The sequence below is a fragment of the Rhinolophus ferrumequinum genome, chromosome 27 (genome assembly GCF_004115265.2).
Source record: "Rhinolophus ferrumequinum isolate MPI-CBG mRhiFer1 chromosome 27, mRhiFer1_v1.p, whole genome shotgun sequence".
NCBI classification, from domain to species: domain Eukaryota; kingdom Metazoa; phylum Chordata; class Mammalia; order Chiroptera; family Rhinolophidae; genus Rhinolophus; species Rhinolophus ferrumequinum.
The window spans coordinates 13,996,827-14,017,407 of NC_046310.1; the positions used below are offsets into that span (position 1 = coordinate 13,996,827).

General features: G+C 53.0%; 1 protein-coding gene across 2 annotated transcripts in view; it reads right to left on the minus strand.

Moving 5' to 3' along the window:
- Nucleotides 1-18,586, minus strand: part of TMEM63A (transmembrane protein 63A) — a 30,059-nt gene extending 11,473 nt beyond the window's left edge. Inside the window, exons 1-12 of one of the 2 annotated variants that reach the window (XM_033099817.1) lie at nucleotides 18,369-18,586; nucleotides 13,255-13,453; nucleotides 11,234-11,313; nucleotides 9,316-9,382; nucleotides 8,357-8,394; nucleotides 5,354-5,496; nucleotides 4,582-4,633; nucleotides 4,087-4,195; nucleotides 3,302-3,372; nucleotides 1,165-1,245; nucleotides 787-910; nucleotides 557-690 (exon numbers count right to left, since the gene is read on the minus strand). In XM_033099817.1, the coding sequence (XP_032955708.1) occupies nucleotides 557-690; nucleotides 787-910; nucleotides 1,165-1,245; nucleotides 3,302-3,372; nucleotides 4,087-4,195; nucleotides 4,582-4,633; nucleotides 5,354-5,496; nucleotides 8,357-8,394; nucleotides 9,316-9,382; nucleotides 11,234-11,313; nucleotides 13,255-13,440 (1,085 nt within the window). In that variant the 5' untranslated portion in view covers nucleotides 13,441-13,453; nucleotides 18,369-18,586. Of the gene's footprint in view, nucleotides 1-556; nucleotides 691-786; nucleotides 911-1,164; nucleotides 1,246-3,301; nucleotides 3,373-4,086; nucleotides 4,196-4,581; nucleotides 4,634-5,353; nucleotides 5,497-8,356; nucleotides 8,395-9,315; nucleotides 9,383-11,233; nucleotides 11,314-13,254; nucleotides 13,454-15,064; nucleotides 15,225-18,368 lie in introns of those variants that run through there. The other variant, XM_033099816.1, reaches the window with a different exon arrangement.
- Between the last annotated feature and the right edge of the window lie 1,995 nt (nucleotides 18,587-20,581).

Consider the following 20,581-nt stretch of genomic DNA (forward strand, 5'->3'; position numbering starts at 1 on the left):
CTTTTGCTTGGCCACCGCCTTTAGGCATCCTACTCCTGACCCCACCCCTGGATGCTCCCAAGGCAAGATGACACCTAGATCCCAAGCACGAGGATGCTTTATGAGCTAGATCCCAGGCCAAGGAGCACTGTGCAAACCCCGCCCCCCATCCCCACGCAGCAGCTGTGGGCGTCCTGGGGTTCTCAGAGGTCTGCCCCCACAGCTGTCATTTTCAGGAAGATGAGGAGCCCGTGCACAGATGAAGGATCTGTGGACACAGAGCTTGTGGGACTCTTGGGGCAGCTGGTGGGAGCCCTGGGCAGGGTAAGACCTCATCCACCTGAAAGGGGCTCATCTAGAATCACCCACGCCCAGCTGTCGTACAAACATGGGCTGGACTCACTGAGGGAGTGAGTATGATGGCTGCCTCCTGAGCTGCACCTGGGGAAGTCGATGGACGTGCCACCGACAAATCCCAGTGATGGTGACTGAATGGTACCATCTCTATCCAAGATGGACAGCAAGGTGTCTGGACAGGAACAAAGGAGTCAGCCAAGGAAGGGCCTGGGACACTCACTAGGTGGCCATGGACTTCTCCTGGAAGGTGACGAAGGCCATCCCCAGAGGCTTGTACTGGACCCTGCACTCCTCCTCTGTGATTCTCTCTGCCAGCTTGTCCTTCATGCGTGTGTAATAATCAATGGCATCCTCCTACCGGAAGACAGACGCCCTTGTGATGACGTGGCCCTGCGTAGGTGGCAGGGGGACCCCCGTGCCTGCAGTCCCAGCCAGGGTGTAGGTCCTCACCCGCTCGCAGCCCTGCACTTCGCAGCAGCAGAACTGGCCGCAGGGCTTGGGGTTGATGAGGGTCCGCTGGCCGGTCTTCACCTGCAGGTTTGTGTAATAGGTCAGGCTCTTCTCAGTCTTTTTCCTGCAGTTGGGTGCAGGGGAGGGGACAAACTTCAGACTCACAGTCCTGTGGCACGATGGACACCACACCTTCCATTCAACCATGAGTCACCACCAGAACCGGGAGTTCAGCTTCCTGAACAAGAAAAGGGCAGAGCCTCCCTCCTCCCTTCCCAGGGGGGCATCTGAGGCCATCAAGGAAGGATGGAGGACATCTCAGAGGGGAAGGGTCAGAAGCTGCAGGCCAGCTTAACCCCTGCCTGCACCCGCCCTTACCTCTCCTTGCACAGGTATATCAGCTTGGCCACGTTGTAGCACAGCTGGACCTCCACTACCTCGCATGTCGGATACGCGTCCCTGTGCCCAGCGTGGGCCAGAGGCAAAACATGGCCATTAGAAAAGAGAACCCCCAGACAGATGAGACCCCCCCCCACATCTCCAAGGTTGGCAGGGCAATCACAGTGCTCATTCCTGTGCCAGTGGAGACCTCTTTTCTCTTTCTCTTTTAGCAAAAGGGGAAACTCTGAAATTTAATACAAAGAGGCCTTTTTTAATAGCATGAAAGTAACTGCCTGTAACTGACAAGTTTATACCGACTTGGCTTTAAATCAGCTGGCACCTCTCGTGGGGAAAAATTAATACTATTCATTATTCTGTCTATCCACCCAAAGGAATAGATGTCTTGTTCTTTCCAGGTCATATCTACCTTGGACCATCACTGAAATCCTATTTAGTTTGTGGCCCTTTTGAAGATCACAGACCTCTTAGGTCTAATGAAAGCAAAGCACCCTCAGCCCAGAAAACGTCTACACATTATCACAGTAAAATACTTGTAAGCGTGCTGCACATACACAATTGGCCAGGTACTCTTACAGTATTAACTTAGTTCGTCTTGACCATAACCTGTGAGGGTTTGTCCCCGTATTACAGATGAGGAAAATCAGGGTAAGAGAGGTTAAATGACTTGTGCCCAAGGTCTCACAGCCAGTGAGTGTCTGAGCCAGGATGGCAATGCAGGTGGCCCAGCTGCAGGACCCACACCCATAGGTACTGTCAGAAACTCCCTTACCATCCACACAAAATCACTACCTACAGCTCCTGGGGATCACAGTATAAATCCCCACAACTACATGCCAAGCACTTTTCTGGGTACTGGGGATGGAGCCTGGATATGTTAATATTTTAGTGAGAGAGAGACAGCCCACAGGTACACCAGTCATTCAATTAATCAGTAGGACAAATTTCAAGTCCCAGTAAAAGCTCTCAGGAAGAGAACCCTGGTGTAAGGGTTCCACCTGGTGTAAGGGTTTGCCTGGTGTATCCCTGACACAAGGCAAATTCACACTCAGTCCCCACAGATTGTAACAGCGTTCACTCCATGTTCCTTGCTAAAATAGGGGAAAGTATGATTCCGTGTTTGTACGGGAATGAGCGGAAATTTTTTCCTTTTTAGGATTACACTGGTTCCAAATGTCACCTAGCAGGCAACCCTGGGGAGCTGTTTCATGGAACAGAGAAACAACGTTCCAGTATCCAGTGTTTATATATAAAAGAATATTTCAAAAATACTTGGAGTTTCTGAAGAGGTTAGTCAATACATTGTAAACATTCATTTAAAATTCCGTTTATACTAATAATTTGCTTAGCAAGTGTTCTCGTCAATAGGGCAAAGTTAAACTGTAGCCAACCCTGGTTTATGCTACAAATTAGTGATTGTTGAACTGATAAGGGATGAATACAGACTCGTTGGCTTGGGTTCAAGGCCTCCAGCCCAGGGTCCTGGGACCTTCCCAGGCTGCTTGTCCCCCCGACACCCCCTTTCCTGATGCTCCATAGGACGCCCTGTGCGCATAGCGCTGTGCACACAACTTCCTTCTCACTGGACAGCCCTTCCTCCAGCCGCCCCCTGCAGGGATCCTTGGTGCAGGTCCTCAATGGGGGCTGCTGGGGAGGAGGTTCTGCCAGGAGAGCATGGACTCTGTGAGGACAGAGCACTCATTCAAGAGGCGCCTGCTGATGGATGAACAGACGAACACACAGGAGAAGGGGCCCAGGTCCTTCCCCTTGGACTGGCTCTGCCCCATGTACCTCTTACTCTGCAAAGCTGACACTGAGAAGCCCAGGGAGAATCATTTTCTTTCCCCATATGCTCTCGAGACGGTTATTTGCACCGACACACTGGCCTGTACTCTGCTCACATGGGGCAGCGGACAGGCCACCCTGGCCTGAGCTCTTCCACGGCACCAGCAGAGACAGCGCAAGGCAGCCATTCGATGCTCACGGGGCAAGGCCAGGTCCTTCTTGGATCTCACCCAGGTGCCCAAGTGGAAGATGGAAGGCTGTCACCCCAGGCCCCTGGCCCGTGGTCCCACCTGGAGAGGCTCACTCCCCTTCCTGCCCTGGTCCTACTCACCGGAAGTGGTTCTCCACAGTCTCCTTTGTGGCATGGCTGGGGAGTCCTGTGACAAACAGGGTCCGCCTCACCTACCGGAAAAACATACCAGAGAGAAATGTCACCAGGACAAGCCAGTCTGTGGGTAGGCCCAGGTGTTCCACCCAGTTCCAGCCTCCCCTTCACCCCCGCCCCCCAAAAAATATCAGTGGGAATTCAGCAGGCTCCACGGCTGCCCTTTGTGGCCTGGCAGAGCCCTGAAGCGTGTTACCTACACAGCATCTCCTTCCGGGCTGTACAAAGATTACATTTCAGAAGCAATTCTATGAGCCTCCTTTTGCATGACAGGAGACTAAGAAAGAACCCAGAGAGGGGAAGTGACTCAAAGAGGATCACACAGCAGGTCAGAGGAGAACCCTGGCCTGGAACCAAGTAACAGAAACTCCCTCCCCGGTCAAGCTGCGTATTGCAAAGGGAGAGGGGACCGTTCTCAATCCGAACTTCTTGGAAGTGACTTAGAATCAGTAACTTACAAGCCCAAACCCCAGAAACCTAAGGGCTAGGTGACAGGATAGGGGGACAAAAGACCTAAATCCTAAAAGAATCTATCAGAAAATTAAGAAGGAAAAAAGAAAAAAGATAATGCCACGTGTGAGTGCAAATGTGCAAGCCGGGTCCCCCAGCGGCCCCTGCTGGAGCTCACTGCTGTGGTGCTCCTGCTCCTGGGGACTAAGATGGGGTGCCATTCCTCTCTGTCCCCGGCCCGGAGCCCTCCCCAGCACATGCTCCACCCGAGCCTCACTCACCAGGTTCTCCTCTTTGTACCTGATGGACTGGGTGTGGTGCCGCATGAAGCCCACGGTGAGTAAGAGGTAAAAGACGGCGAAGATGGTGTGCAGCCAAAGGAGGTCATTGCTGAGGGGAGGACACGACCTGCCATCAGGGCAGGGCTCCCGGGCAGGGGGCGAGGGGCTGGCGGGGGCCTGGGTACCCTCACCACACTGATCTGAAGGCCCATGGCTTCATCACAACGGATGCCCCCAATGGAAGCCACGTGGCCACTGTCCCCCTAGAGAGGGCCCTGTCCTGACAAATGAACAGGCCCTCCTGGTTTCCTAACACCCCCTCCAAAGAGCGGCTGCCTAGGATGGGCCCAGAGCGCAGCCACACACTCCCTGCAAAGGGGCTTTCAGACATCAGCCCACCCGCCTTGGACCACCTCGGGCCACCCGGGGTTCTGGAATCTGCCTTCTCGTTGGCCTTGCCCTCAGCACCCTCACACTCTGCGCCCCCATACTCACTCAGTCTGTAGGTTTGCTATCGTCGTCCTCCCAAAACTGTAAGGGTCTTTGTCTGCAGAGAAGCACAGGTGCTTAGTTCCAGGTCACACTAGGGAAGTGGAGTGGGGTATAACCAGCCTTGGTTTGTGGGACTCGGAGGAGAAGGATCACCGATGGCCGGACTGGTCAGAGGATAAATGACGTCCACCCAGTCTTTTCAGAGCTGCCCCAACCGAGGCCTCTGTGTGACTCCAAGACGCTCCCTGATAACGTCTTCTCAACCCACCATGTGGGTGAAGTCAAATTTGAATTCACTGGCTTTGAGATTTTTAGGGCAAAAAGATCCTACACAGTTCCCAAAACCAAGGCTGGGAATCGCAGGGCATCAGAAGTGCATTCATGGTGGCATTTTGGAGGCTGGATTCCTGCAGTGGCTTGGGAATGTAATTACTCGCTCTGATTTGGACTTTGAGCATCACAAACGTCTTCCACCAATGGTGGCCTCCTGATTTGGGTGGGGGCAGGAAAGTATACAGCACTCTCTGACGCCCAATTCTATAAATCTTGCGTTTTGCCTCCTACTCGAATAGAACCAGAAATTGATATCGGGGCCCCAGGTTTGGGGTGGATTCTTCTGTGGATTTTTCCATCAGATGGAAAAGCCCAGAAAGTCACCCTGAGACCTTCTCACATCTGAGTGTGAGCGTGAGTCCTGGGGTTCTGGTTCACCTCCACTACAATGAGCCTACGCTCTGCCTGGCCCGACACAGACAAGCACAACAAGGATGGTTACCCAGCAGGTCCCCCGAGAGGTTGACGGGCAGGATGACGCACAGGGACAGGAAGCTGACCACCACCAGCAGGAAGATGATGTGTCTCTGGAAGGACAGGTAGTGGATGGCGTCCTCCCCACACCACTCCAGGATCTGGTCATCACTGGCCAAGACACACAGGTGGAATCTTAATACGTTGTCGTCACAGGCCCGGCTCTTGGAGCCTGGCACACATGACCTCCTTTAACCCTCCTGACCATCCCAGGAGGTAGGTTCTAATTTTAGCTCCTTTTTTACTCTATAGGAGTAAACAGCGGTACGGAGAAGTTGCATAACTTTTATAATCACATAGCTTGTAACAGCAGAGCTACGACGGGAACTTCAGAGCCTGTCCTCTTAGCCCCGCACCATACTGCTGGGCAGAGGAGTGTACCACCATGCCATTTGTGTCTCTAGAAACATTGGTGTCCACATCTGTGTAGGGGTGAGAGGTATAAATACAGTGAGTGATCCCATAGCCCTTTCCTGCTTCTGTGAACAAAGCCACTGATGAGGGCTGCTGGGAACGTCCTTCTGAACGGAGCTGGGAGGGTGTCGGGGCTCACGGCCCCCATCTTTTTTCCTATCCACCCTCAGCCAAGCTGGGAGAGAGTGGTGGAGCCACTGCTTAAGCATGCCAAGGCTCATACATCCTCCTGGCCCTAGGTCCTCTCTGTCCCTGCCATGGCCCCAGGGATGGGAGGTGACCTGCTCCCCCCTTTCCCACCCTCAGTGCTGTATTTGGAGGCTCCAGGTCATTAAGGGACCCAGAAAATTCCGGGTTCTGACAACCAGACTTCCATGCTACCGAGGGACATGGGCGGTCCTCCTTCTTTCCCATTCTCCTGAAAGGGAGGTAGGTGCCCTGAGGGTACTGCTTCCAGAAGTCTGGAAAAGCACTGCCCTGGGAACAGCTTAGCGAGGCAAGTGCTGCAGCACAAAAAGGCACATCTGAAACCTGTGGCGCACGGGCTCGGTGGTCAGACAGACAGACCACAGTGGAATCCTGCCCAGCCTACTCCGCGAGCCAGTCCCAGGACTCACCTAGGCTGGGACTCACCTAGAGCCGGGAAGGCACTGCCTGCTAGCTACCTGGTGACTTAGCAGGGGCACAAGTGGCCGTGAGGACCGGCACCTGGTGCCTGGCACCTGGTAGATGCTCGGAGGTACGCTTGCTAATGTTACTCCTTTCTACTATTTACCTGGAGGACAAAGCTTTGCGATTAACTACACTGTTTTCACTTAGAAATAAACTACCGAAATGCACATGCTTTGCCACAACACGTTCTTACTAAACAAATACAACTGACAACTGAGCAATTTTCAGTACAGTTTTTCTTGAGACTCTCTTCTGACTTTCCTATCTTGCCGGGGAAAGGCAATGCGGAAGGAAACTGAGAGGGCTCTTTAAATGTCAGTCGTAATGTTGGCTGTGAGCAGATGTTAAAATTTAATTGCAACTTTAAAAAAGTCCAAGGGTAGTCCTTTCTGTGGCTAGAAGAGAAAAACCACCGGCAGTTGAAATGCAAAAACATGTTTGATATTAGCATTAAAATGACAAGGCAGAATACATGGCTGTACCCACATGATAGCCCCACTCAATGAGAAATGAGTGTCCACGTGGAGAGGATTGTTGGGGACACAGAACAATGAACACAGCGGGCATGGAGAGGGGAGGCACTGCAGGGAAAACCTGGAAGAGCCTTTCTAGTTACCATGAAAATAATGAGTCCAAGTTTCTGGCTTTGCCACTGCATCCTGGGTGAGAGTGGGGTCCACAGCCCAGGGGTGGCAGGCAGTGGCCTGAGCCCCAGCCAGCAGGGTCTATAGAGAGTGGCTGACCAAAGGAAAGCATACTATGGACATCTTTCAGAGGTACAGTTACAGGGGACTTACAATTTCTTCCTATTGATTCTTTTCTGTATGTGCTGGACTTTTTGCTCAAGGCATTTATTACTTCCAGTATCAAAAGGAAATGTGTCCGAGGGACATGATTTTGTGGTGGGCAGGGAAGGGTGAGGTCAGCAGATCTGCCTGTCCCACTTCTGATCCCTTCCTTCCTCCCTGAAATCCCTCCTCCTGCTTCAGACCAGAGTTCATTGGCTTTTCTACAGAAGCTCTGCCTCCTGCCAGTCCCCCTGGGAAGAACTCCCCCCAAACTCTCGTGTTTACAACACTCTCACGCGTGTTAATTCATTTGAATTAGGCAGAGCTGGCATCATCCTCCGTACCCTTTTATAGTTGAAAAAACTGAGGCCCAGAGAGAAGGACTTACCCAAAGTCCTGTATCTACCATATTTCATCAACTCTAGGGAGTCCTTTGCATATTTGGACACCTCTGAAATGGGGTTCATCCTACGATCAAAGCTGGTCACAGTTTCACAGGCAGCATTTTCTTATTCTTAGTGCCATGTCAAATAATATGCATCTTACAAAACAAGGGTTTCTTGGTTTTGATGAAATATGGCAGCAGGTGACAGAGCCAAGACTCACATCTTTGTCCTCCTACCACATTTGAGATGATGAATTGGCTTTCCCTCCCCAGACCCCATGTTAAAACAAACAAGCAAACACACACACACACACACACACACACACACACTTTTAAAGGAGCTGAATATATCAAGCAATGATTAGTTCTCTATTTTTCACTAATTCGAAGACATCCAAAACTGCCTAGAAGAACGTCTATGTAAATATATCCATGTCAAATAATAAGTTGTTATAATTCCTACCTAAAGGAAAAAAAAAAAGGAGCTTTAAATAGCATGTACAAGGACTGCCTGGGCTACCTTTGTTCTCAGCCCCCACAGGCTGCTTTGGACCAGAACTGAAAAGTACCTGAGAGGCCCTCATCTCAGGATTAGGCATCTTGGCTCTTTCCTCCCCCGAAGAGGAAAACACCCTAACAAACCCACCCAAACAAAGACACACACACACACACACACACACACACACACACACAGCTGCCCCGCTGCACTCACTTCAGTCGGAAGATTGCAGTCAGCCAGGGGCAGCATCCCTGGAAGTGGAGAGATCAGGGATTAGCCTCGAGCGTCTTGCCTGGGAGCAGATGTAATCACCGTCTTTGACATAAATGACCATCTAACCTCCCCTGGTATAAAAACAGCACTTTTGTCCCCAATTCAGCAAGTTACCCCTCGTCCCAAACATGACAGAGTCTGCACGCTACCGGTCCTTAGCAATATGCCCTCCATCCCTGGAATTTTTGCAAAAACCTCTCAAATTGGACAATTCGTGGAATTACACATGCTCCAGGGTCAAATCACAAAACTTGCATCAACAGTTAATGAGAACTCAGGGCAGCTTTGGAGAAACTGATGTGGATTTCTGTTTGTTTCAAAACGACTGAATGGGACGTGGGACCAAAGAGCCCTGAAGTGAGATTCAGAGAGAGAGGAGGGGCTGTAAGTCTTACTGTCCCTTGCATCTCTGAAAACTAATACCCCATATAGATGGACTGTTACCCATCTGGGGAGGACAAATATTGTTCATCATTCACTTGACAATTACTAAGCACCTACTGGGTGTCAGGTGAGGAAAACAACGCTGGGTAAGACACGGTTCTTGCCCACATTTGGCTCACAGGCCAGCAGGCAAGTGAATAATTAACTGTCACACAAAGCCGTACAATAACAGAGACAAGTGCTGGGATGGGACCACAGGGGATTCCACAGCCCTCTGCCTGAGAGTGAATCACGATCCTGGGTCATCCAGCTGCCTTCTCCCCTGTGGTACTGACCAAGTCCAGGTGACTTTGCCAAGGCACAGGAGAGGTCGCACCAGCACTTGCCACTCAAGGTCCAGGGTCCCAAGTTAGCGGCTGAATAGCAGCACCCCTTTCCTTTCTACCCCCGACTCACTCATTACCTCTGGTCCCCACCACCCTGGCCACCACCACCACTGGCCCTTAGATACCAACCAGCTCGCTTTCAAAGTCTTGTGGTCCTTGGGAGGAAGATGACGACAACCTCTGAAATCTGGACCCGCTAGAAACACGACGGGAAGAAAGGTCAGATAATTCTCCTAAAATATCTGAAAACTTATGCCCAGTATCTTGCTGCCTCTTACAGCTCAGGACCACATCTACTAGCCCTCAGTGGCTGGGGTACAATATAACTCATCCTGTGAAAAACATACACAAGGGCAATGGCCATTCCTAGGTATGTAGGACATGCATCTCCATTATACGCGATTAGAACGTGGGGTCAGACATTGGTAAGTCATCCTGTGCCCCACCGCCCTGGCCCTCAGCCCTGTGACCGGTCTACCTAAAAGGGCTTCAAAGTATCACCTGTGTACAAGATATTTCCCCATATAGCAGCTAAAACTTGGAATAAATACTGTACATTATCAAGTCTAAGACATCACTGGTTCTAAGGGGCATAATTACCGTATGAACCATGAAGAAAAATGCCCCCAATTAAACTATGACGACCACTGATAATACGTTGCACCCCGATTTCAGAGATGAGAAAATGTCAAAACGTGCATTTTAGAGTTGATGAACTCTGGCATTTTACATTGTGGCATTTTAATCAGATCCTTTCTTCTGAGTAACCCATAAAAACACTCTGTGTGCTGTAAATTTTAAGTGTTTGCAATGTTCATTTTTTGCTTCTATTTTCCTATTCCTGGCTCCACCATCTAATGGCATAAGACGTGGTGAAACTTAACTTTCAAAGCCTTTGCAGAGAATGGTCTCATTTGACCTTCACAGTAAGCCGATGGGGAAGAAAGGACAGGAAGAAATAAACCCCCAAAAGTTTGGGGACTTGATCAAGGTCACACAGCCAGGTCTCCCGATTTCCAAGTGCTCTATTCGATTATAGTGTTTGGCCCCTCCTAGGGCTGAATGTGCCAAGAACACATCAGATGTCCCCAAAGGGTCCCCCAACAGTCTAAGGCTCCAACACAGCTGAAGTAAGAGGCTCCACCACCTTACCCCAAGGGTAACACCCTCAGGCTTTCACAAATGCCAGAGAGGAGACTGTGGGGAAGAAGGTACACGTACAGATGCACCCCTCACTGCTCCCGCACAGGCCACCGTTCAACATGGAGGCAGCCTGTGCTGCAAAAGTGGAGGACCTGCTTGGTGAGGGGCAGGCTGGTGCGCAGCCGGCGCCAGTATGTGTTTTCCCCTTCAGTTCCTATTGCTGCATCTGACACAAGATCCTGCGGTGTGTGACAGCCAGCTGGAGCCGGAAACTCCAATTGTGCAGATCGAGAATTCATTTTACCCCTTCCGGTGACACGAGCAGAGAGCTGTCAGAGCCCAAAGAGGAAGTACAAGAACCTGAGGTGGTTTGTAACAGACTCATCCAGGCCCGGCTGCGTTAGGGCCATCGGCTGGCACTGCCCCAAAAGGTGGACAGGAACAGCTCGTCCACGGCCCTTGCTTAATCCGTCTCGCCTCATCCCAGGCCCAAACGAATGAATTTCAAAGATGATGCACTTGAAAATACTCAAGGTGAGAAAGAACACTAGCATCGTCCTCCTCAGATGATAAAAGCCCAAAGTATCTAAAGGAACTAGATTTCCTCTGTAGCCTGAAGGCAGCAAGGTCCACAGCCACGGCCAGGCCGAAGCCCCAAGACAGAGCTGGGCGGGTGACCTTGGTTTTCTCAACGGCACAATGAAGGTAATGTGGCTGACCTCTGGGTCTGCGGTGCAGAGCGGAGAGAACAGTGTCTGGGACAGGCCCGGCGGATGCACTCGGTGAACGTGATACAATATCAGCATCATGTGTGAGTCCTGCCTGGTGGGCTTCACAAGCCCCCATCTGCCCCGCCCCCCCCCACACACACACACTCACATTCGAGGTGATATGTCTTTTTTACCTGTCCGCTTCTGACACCAAGGCAATGCGGCCATAATCCCAGAATCTTCTTCTTATGAATGAAAACGCCAATATTAAAAACTGAAAGTAGAAAAGAAACCAAGGGAAAGCACATTGGAAAGCTTCTAATGAGAGGAGACAGCTGTCTTAGGGGCAAAGCCTGCCTGCCTGGACTCAGCGAGGCTAGATGGGCCTTGGAGATCATCCGAGCCCAGAGGGGTTCCTGAGCTGCCCAAAGCCACACAGCTCGCGCTAAGGCCTGAGACTTTGCTCACCCACCTGCTTCCCTAGCCCTTGTCACCTGTTCCCAAGTCACGAAGGCTGTCAACGCGGACACTAAGGTTGCCCCAGCACCCTCCTCACCAAGGACATCAGTCTGTCCTTTGTCCTCAGGCAGCTTTGACAGCCACAGCCTTCCTCGGCCCCGCTCTTCAGCGGCCCCTGGGCAGGAAGGCGAGGGCTAGCCTCACCGCAGCCCTAGGCAGCAGCTTCCTTCTTCATTTAACGTAGAATTTCATTTTTAATTATTTTTTTTCCATTTTTATTTTCTGAACCAAGGTAGCAGAGCACCCCAGGCTGAGCTGGAATCGGATGATATATTTTCAAAGGCTGCTCAGCAAGGGCCTGCCCTCTCTGCCGCCTGCCCCTGCTTTCGTGGACACTTTCCACGTATCCAGGTTTTCCAGCTCCCCTAGCTCTTCTGTGACCGCCCCCATAACTTCCTCCAATAAAAATCTGCCCCCACCATCACAGTCCCCTGGAGAGCAAATATCTTCTCTCAACCAACCTTGTTCCAAAGGCACCCGCACCCCCAGCCCTCCTGGGGTCCCTGCCCATCCTACCTCCCCAGACTTCTCACCTTGGCCCACGCTCCCCCTCCCTGAAGATGCTGGATTACAGCTCCAGGGCCACCCTCCGACTGAACCCCACCACCCTCAAATCCATCACCACACTCCTGCTCGCTCTTCCCTCTATAATATGACATTGTTCTCTACCTTCAAATGGGTATTTAGCTCCAAGACATGCGTGATTTGGCACTTAAGGAGCCCTTTTCCCTAAAAGCAACATATGTAGCCTGTAGGTTCCCCATCAGCCCATAAAAGACCAACAGTGTAGCAAAATTCTAATGCAACCATTTAGACCTTAATCCTAGGGACCCAAGTGGAAAGAGAAGAGAGAACTCTCTCCCCCCACCCTATGGATACTTTTCATGCCAGCGAACTTGTTTGATACCTGCCTCTTTCCCCCAGGGGCTGGGGCCCTCATGCTACCCTAACACCCGCTCCCCCAAACCCCACCTAAGCCCCAAAGCCATTCCATCTCACTCCATTTACTCAGGTGGTCTCCACCAGGTGTTAGGAAAAGGCACCAAGATGGACTGACAATTCCACGGGCATTGGGGAAAAGAAGATGCCCCGTAGCCCCAGTAAATTTCACCTAGCCAATGCTGAGTCAATCCAGGGAAGAGAAATCGCACATTTCAAATTGGGGGAACCTTTGGGAACAAGGTCTACATTAAAGAAAGGGCATCTGTGAGGGTCATCTATGATAAGGTGTGCCTTTACCTAGTGTTCCCCTTTCGCCACGTCTAATTCTCTAAAAGGCCCAGGGACCCCAGTGGGGAACAGGAGGTAACACTTATAGACTGGGAATTACAACTGCTCTCATTCTACTCCACACTCTTCACTCACATCTCTTGTCCCCGAGGGCTGTCCCTTCCCAAGGGCCTTAAAGACGTGACAGGCTGATAACTCGGTAACGATGGTAATAATCAAAGGAACAGCGACGTGTGTTCTTTCCACACCATGCCTTAAGCTCCAAAACTCTCTGAGGTAAGAATTATTACCTCCATTATACAGAGCAGAAACTTGTGGCTCAGACAAGCTATGTAACACACCTCAGGTCACAGAGCAGGTAAGCAGCAGAATTGTGATATAAACCCAAGTACGTCTGGCGCCTCACCTGAGTTTCCCAGGAGACCCTGAGTGGGGGAGTTAGTACATGATGCATGAGGGGTCTTACCAAGAAGCAGCTGACGTCTATGAGCAGGACGGTGGGGATGCCACCAAAGGTGACCCCCTGGAGCACGGTGCTGTTTTTAGCTGAGTTGTAGCAGTAGGAATCATTGGGCTGGTCCCCAATGCCCAGTCGATCCCGGATGGACACCGCCTTGGACTGCCACAGATCCAGGAACGGGGAGACGGTCATCGTGCCTTCCTCCCTGGAGAACAGAACCAGGCAGAGGGTCAAGGCTGGACCGCTCCTGTAGTTGCCCTAGCCAGCCCTGGCAGAGCCAAAGATGGGTGTCTCCTGCAGGGGCTGATGGGGCACGGGGATCCAGCAGCAAGGGGTCAGGGAGAGGCAGACACCAGGCCCCGCGTGCCTGGCAGAGTCTACAGAGAATAGCTCCATTGTGGGAATAGCTCCCAATCAGATGGACTGGGCAGATGGCTCAGCCAAGACACAGCTGGCAGCCTCCCCAGAGTGGGGGGAACAGGAAGAAAGGGAAGGACAGGAGCTGTTGCAGCTGCCTGCCTAAGAGGTGCTAAAGGGCCTCCAGCCTCCAGGACACCTGCTGGGAAGGTAATCCCATGGGAGCCACTGGGAGAGCTAGAGTACAGGCAGTGGAGAGGGTGAAGGGGGACAAATGAGGAGGAAGTGCCATCTAACAACTGCTGACCCGAGAGAGCCGCAGCCCCTGCTGTCGGGGTTCACAGATGTCAGAGACAGACCCATTCAATACACCTGGAAACTGAGGCTCAGAGGCTGTAGCTTCATTCACCTGCCCCAAGATTAAGGAGCCGGTCGGAGCAGAATCAGGGGTCAGACCCAGACTCCTGACTCCAGATGCCAGTTCTCTTTCTACTAGGCCACGTGCCCGCTCCAGCCAGCGACAAGCACACTTTAGTTCAGTGAGAGATAAAGGTCCAGAAAGGGATAGCTGGAGAGGAGAGATATGGGAATGGAAAAGACAGAGAAGGCAGAGAGGGGAGTAGTCCAAGGGGAGGCGGGGGAAGGAGTCTCAGGGCCTCCTCAGGGACCCCTGAGTCACGCCAGGCTCCGCCCTCTGACCCCTGCACTCCTGGGTACCTTTGGTCTAAAGGGAAGGCCTCACATGTCCAAAGCAAACATCACTCCAGGCTGGCAACTCACCTCCCCTTTCCTGGCTGCTGGTACCCCCGCCCACCCCACCAAGCTAGTGGGAAGCTCCAGTGTTTCTCTCCTGACACCAGAAGCCTCAGAGTTACGGCCCAAACTCTGGCCTGCTTTTGACTCTGTCTGTAGCTGAGAACCAGGAGAAATTGCTCAGCACCCGCTTCCTCAAGCTCCCATCTCCCCACATCTGGTTACACCAGATTCCCAGGGGACTTCTGCTAGGTCTGATTTTTCTACCTGCTCCAGGAACAAAAATCTTGGGGACAAGAAGAAAAGGTACAGAGAACCCAAACAGAAGTTTGGACTACCTGGTAGTGCTGGTGGGGTGTGTGCTGGGTGTGTGGAGGGGGGCAGAGGGGAGGTCCCAATTCTGACTGCTGGTCTGGGGACAATCTCAAACACACATGCCAGAAAGTATAACAATGGGGCGGTGGCATGTCCAAGGCCTGGGGGGGTTCCCAGAAGGCTGAGTAACTTTCTCACCCCTATAAGAGACTGAGTAATGGCTAGAGGGTGTGGTGTCTGAGCCATGTTGTTGGTGGCTCTGAACAGTCATCAAAGCTGCCCCCAGGAGACAGATGATCTTGGCTTCCTTGCTTTAAACCCCACCCAGTGGCACCACCCTGCCCGACACTGGGAGGCTAACACTTGCCACAACTCCTGTGCCCACACTTACCACACACCCAAGGAAGGCAGAACCCGGATGAGCCCCTTGGAGAGGTCCTCAATTGGAGCTGGCTCTGGCAAAGGCAGCAGCAGCCCCATGCACCGCCCGAGCTGCCTCAGGCCCGCCACTCATTTCCTGCAGGCTTTCCTGACCACAGGGTCAGGGGTACCAGCCTTTACAGACTTCCCTGAAGGAACACAGACGGCCAAAGTCACGTGGGAGCTGCCTCCTCCAGCTCAGGGGTTCTGGCCTGACACCCTTCAGCATACTTCCCCCACACTCACAGCTCAGAGACCCCAGCGTCTCTGAACTGAAACGCTCACATGAAGCTTTTGGTTCCTCCTAATGGATGTCCTCCTGCCCTGGCTCTTCCCCAACTCCCAGAACTGGTTCTGGGCCCAGGCTCCCCTGTGCCACCCTGCTCCTCCCTCCTTGCCCAGCACCACCTGCGGCTCCAGCCTCCACCCTCTCGAGGGCTTGAAGCCCTGCTGGGGCCACGGCAGTGATTCCCCCTCCCCAAGCACTGCAGGCTGTGGGTACGAGGTCAGACTCTGAGTCGAGGACCTCATATGGGCCCCAAGGGCCCCCAAGGGCCCATATAGTATCAGGAAAAAGGAACACAGCAGGAAAAACAAGGGAGGCTTAAAAAGTAAAGTGGAAAGAAAAAAAATCCCCATAAAATGCTCACAGAGGGAACATTGTCCCTGGAAAGGGGTGGCTGCTGTGGGTGGTGCTGCGGGCAGGACAACTCTCACCAACGCTGCTTCATGCCAAGCGTTAGATGAGCAGAGGCCCATGGGAGGAAGGCACCTAGGGCTCCTCTTCCCCCGTCAGCCCCAGTCATGCCTCTAAGTCACTTTCCTCTTGCCAAACAGGATCCCCTGAGTGGTTTTACAGTTTGATAAAGAGAATTCAGTGAGGTCAGCCAGGAAATACCACCAGCCTGGGATGGAGCCTGTCCCATCTACCCACATCAGGTGACACGCCCAGATGAGGGGACAGCTTTACAGGTCCTCGGTCTCGCTCAGACCTTTCAGCTCAGCTCTAGCTGCCCCTGCCCATTAACACATGAAGTCCGGATTCTGCTGAAACATCAGGGTCCCTCCAAGCCCCTCTGCCTCTTCCAGAAGAGGCACACTCTGAGAGGGCAGCTCTGCCAGGCTGAGGAGGAGGGGCCAAGGAAGAGAGGGGACTCAGGTGGCCGCGATCAGGAGGGAGCTGGCTCAGTAGGCGAAAGACTGATAGTTCCAGGCAGGGGCCAAACCAGCAAGTAGGCCCTGTGGACACAGGAGCCCTGCCTGGCTGGCAGCTTCGCAGTATTCAGTCATCCTATATTTGTTAGATATGTATATGCAAATGCCTAGCACTTATCCCAAGAAGTCTCTATTCATCATCTCATTCTTGCCAAGATCCTGAGCGTAGGACCGCCAAGAAAGACTGGTGAGCCCAGGAGCCAGGTGAGCAGCAGGGGACTCAGGCACTCTAACTCAAAGTTTAGCCCATGTGCACCCGAGTCTGGTTGTGGCCATTGGGACAGAGAGCTGAATCCAACAGCCGGTCTCAAACTTGCCAAAGGCGTCAACCATCAATGATGACCCACTGCCCACCTGAGCTGGCAGCAAGGACTGACCCCTGCAGCACACTTGACGGTCTCCATGCCTCCGTTCCAGAAATGCCAGCAGAATGCCACTGGCAGTGTGTGAGCCTTGTTGGCTCTCACAAGAAGGCCCCGTATAAATCCAGGGTATTTTAAACATCACCAAATCTTCCGCTTTTGTTATGATAGCTGGACTATAAGCAGCCCCAGCCCTTCTGCCATGGGACCTAACTCTGATTGTCTGGATACAGAAGAAGGTTGGAAAATAAATACAAACTTCTCCTTAAAGCGCCACCAATCAGGACCCCGGAACCTGGACAACTGTTTGCCGCCACACAGGTCAGCCCTGGAAATGGCACAGCGTCTGGCTGCAATGGGAGGCAGCGTGCCTGGCAGTTACCTGAGTAGGCTGTGTGGCGTTAGGGTCCAGGCACCACGTCCCTCAGACAAGTGACTTAAACCACTCTGTGCCTTGGCTTCCTTCCCCTGCTGTTGGGAGGCATACACCTGGGATAATGCCCATAAAGCACTGAGCCGGGGGCCCAGCCCTAGCAAACTTTCCAAAGCCCTTTACTTTTATTTTAAGTCACCCTCCAGAGAATGGGAAACACAACCGCAGGACCCCAGATGATGTTTTCCCTGTTACCGCCAGGGAACAGCCAAGAGAGACCTTTGTCCCAACACTAAACAAACAAGAGGGTGTGTGTGTGGGGGGGGGAGGGAAAGCAGTCTAGGCTTCCGTTCACATTCACCTTAAGGCAGAAGCCGACTTGAAGACTCTGACAGATGTCAGAGGAGGGGAGCGGAGAGAAGGACAGAGGGGCACGTCAAAGGAGACGGAGGAAATCCAGGTTCTTTCTCCAGTCAGGGATGACCTGGAGGCTTTCCTCATCCCCAGTGGGTGTCTACCACCACGCAGGCGCCAGGTTCTCAGAAAGGCCCCTTGCACCCACCGCCCACCAGGCCTGGGACTGGCTTAACCTCCAACCCTCAGCACTGCAGGGGCCGGGGCACAGCCACACAACTTCAGGGTGATGGAAGCTCGGAGGTTATTTGGTCAGCCACATTGGGGACTCCTGCCCTTGAAGACACCACCTGGAGCTGAAAGATGGTGGCCAGCCCAGGGTCTCAGGTGTCCAGTCTTACCCGGTACTGGAACCTCCGTGGTTTGGGTTTCTTAACAGAGTTCTCCTCCCCCTCTTTTCCCCTCCCCCAAACCCCCAAGCTTCCCTCCTCGGGACTCCGCCTGAGCTGTAGGGATTGGTCACCGAGGGACAGCCCCAACGTGGTTTCAACCTTCCCGGCGGCAGGGGACTCAGCCTGGCCCTTTCCCAGGCCTGCCCGGCACGTAGTTCGAAAGGAAGAGCCCAGGTTAGGCTGGGAGGATTGCCTTCAGCTGACAAAGCCCCAAAGAGAGGAGTGGGAAGAGGGAGAGATCGGCGTAAAAGCGACACGCTGGAGCCTCGGAGTGGAAACCCGGAAAAGGTGTCAGGAAGCCTGGAGGAGCGCCCGGAGGGAAGGCGGCGCGAGGTCTGCGCGGCCGGGAACTGCCTTTCTGCTGCCACGCAGCTCGGGAGTGGGGGCTGCGAGGGCCGAAGGGCCGCACCCCAGCACCGGACACTTAGCACCGGGGCGCAGAGCCCAGGTCCTACGCATAAGTCCCGGGAAAGGCGGAGGGCGACATTCTCCCTGCCTGACACCCCCTTCCCCGTTTACCTGCGGCGGTGGAGCAGCTGGCGTGGCGGGAGGAAGTTGTCTGGCTCCACCTGGGCGGGCGGGCGGGGTGGTGTCTCGACCACTTGAAAGTTACGAAGAGAAACTTCGGCGCCTCCTGCACATGCGCAGAGCGGCAGCCACTGCTTGCCCAATTTGCAGCTGCGGCCCGCGCGCTGACAGGGTGCCCTTCCGCGGTCCTCGGCCCGGGCCTGGTCCCGGGGCTGCGCTCAGCCCGCGCATGTCCGCCCCGAGGTCTGCAGGTCCTGGTCCCGCCAGCTCGCGTCCAGGGGCCGAGGAGGGCGCCGCCAGGGCTAATCAGACCCCCGCATGTCCCCATTCCCCTGGCACCTCGATGAGACCCGAGCCAGGCACAGGTGGTCGCGGCCCCGGGACGCGAGGGGAGAGCATCCGCAGACGTTCGTGGTCGTCCTTGTTTTGCACTTTATTTCCTCCAGGGGCTCCTAGGCCTCATCCGGGAGTGGGAGGGTGGGAGCTCGGCCGGGCTCAGCACCAGGGCTCGGGGCAGCCCGCGGCCCCCTCCCCCCCCCCCCCCCCCCCGGTACCGCGGCGAAAGGCCGCGGCACTCCTGCCGCGGTAAGGTCCGTGGGGGTCCTCGGTGTGGCCCAAATGTTGGTCGCACTGTACTCCCCGGGCACCGATCTGGCCCAGCTCACTGAGGGCTGCCCCCAGGCTGGGTCCAGGGTACTTCTTCTGAGCCAGTGGCCTCCGCAACTGGACTGGAAGCTCGCTGAGGGCATGGCTGTGTGCACTGAGCAGGACGAAGGACTCCTGTGAAGCGGGAGAGCACCGCATGTCTGCCCCACCAAGCAAACTGCCCCCGCCTCCCCGCCGGCCTCAGTTTCCGCATCTGCCAAACCTTGGGGTTATACCAAAGCTTCCCCTCAGGTCTTTTCTAAAAGTAAATATCAGTAAATAACAGTAATATCAGTAATAACAGTAAATATCCTGACCAGCTCTTCACTCACACATGTGCACCTTTGCGGATTCTCTGTCCTCTCTACCATTTCTGGATTCTCATCTTTTATTGTGATGATAAACGTCTTCTCCTTACCTCTCTACCCAAGATTCTAGCAGCAGTCTGTGGCTGGGTGGGGGTGGGGAGAAGCAGGGTCTTTTCCTGCTTCTCTGACAGTTCTTTTTTGTCCCATCTGGCTTCCTCCTTCTCCTCCCTCCCTCAAATCCCAGCTACTAGTCATTTCCCACAGTTTGCCCTCTGTCCCTGGGCTCAGCTCTTGTCCTTACTCCATACCTGTGTCTGGACATCTCTCTTCTTCTGCCATTACCTCCTGCTGCTAAGGGCCCCACCTCTGTCCTCTGCCAGGTTCCTGGTGTGGCCCATTGGACTTCTCCCAGCTCCTCCCACTAACCTGTCCACTCTCTTCATACCTACATATCCCCCACCTGCCTGTCCTTATTTCTTTTCTGCCTCAATGGCACCACCTCCTGCCTGGTCTCTGCTGAGGGGTCCAGGGAAGTGGAAGATTCTAACCCCAGTAATTAGAATGGTGAAGCAACTGACAAAAAGGAAGTTAGGATCTTTGATTACAAAAAGGAAAGGGATTTTGAAATTTGATTTTCAGTAGGTTAAGTTTATTTCAAAATCAAGAGAAGTCCCAAATGGACCAGAATATGAGTTGAGATAACTTAGCTCCTGTTATGTATCAGGTAGGGTGTGGAGTGCTTGTAAAAAACATTATTTCCTTAAAGCTCCAGTAAATGTATGGCAGTCAGGGATTTTTCCTATTAATAGAGAAGGAAATGGCAGGTTGAGAGGATGTAGGATTTACAGCTAATGAGAGCTGTGCAGACTGGCAAGGAATCCAAAAAGTCTTATGCCCCTCACTGGATCCTACAGCAAAGTCACAGCTTTAAAGCCTCTGTAATCTTGGCATTCCAAAATATTATATCTGGCGTTTTCAACACTTGCTCCCTTTATCTGCCCCAAAATCTAAAGGAGTGACCCACATTCTTGTAGTACTGATGATGATTTTGATCACAGATTTTCTTATTTTGTAGCAGGTAGAATTTAAATAAAGACCACGCACTATGCCCGGAAAATGTCAACAATGACAAAAAGATTTCTGCCTCAATTCTAAGCGGACAAGTACACTAGAATCTGAATGCATTTCAGTCCTAGCTTCCTGTTTTACTTAACTGAAACCTTGACCATGTCTCTTTTTTTAGCTCTTTCC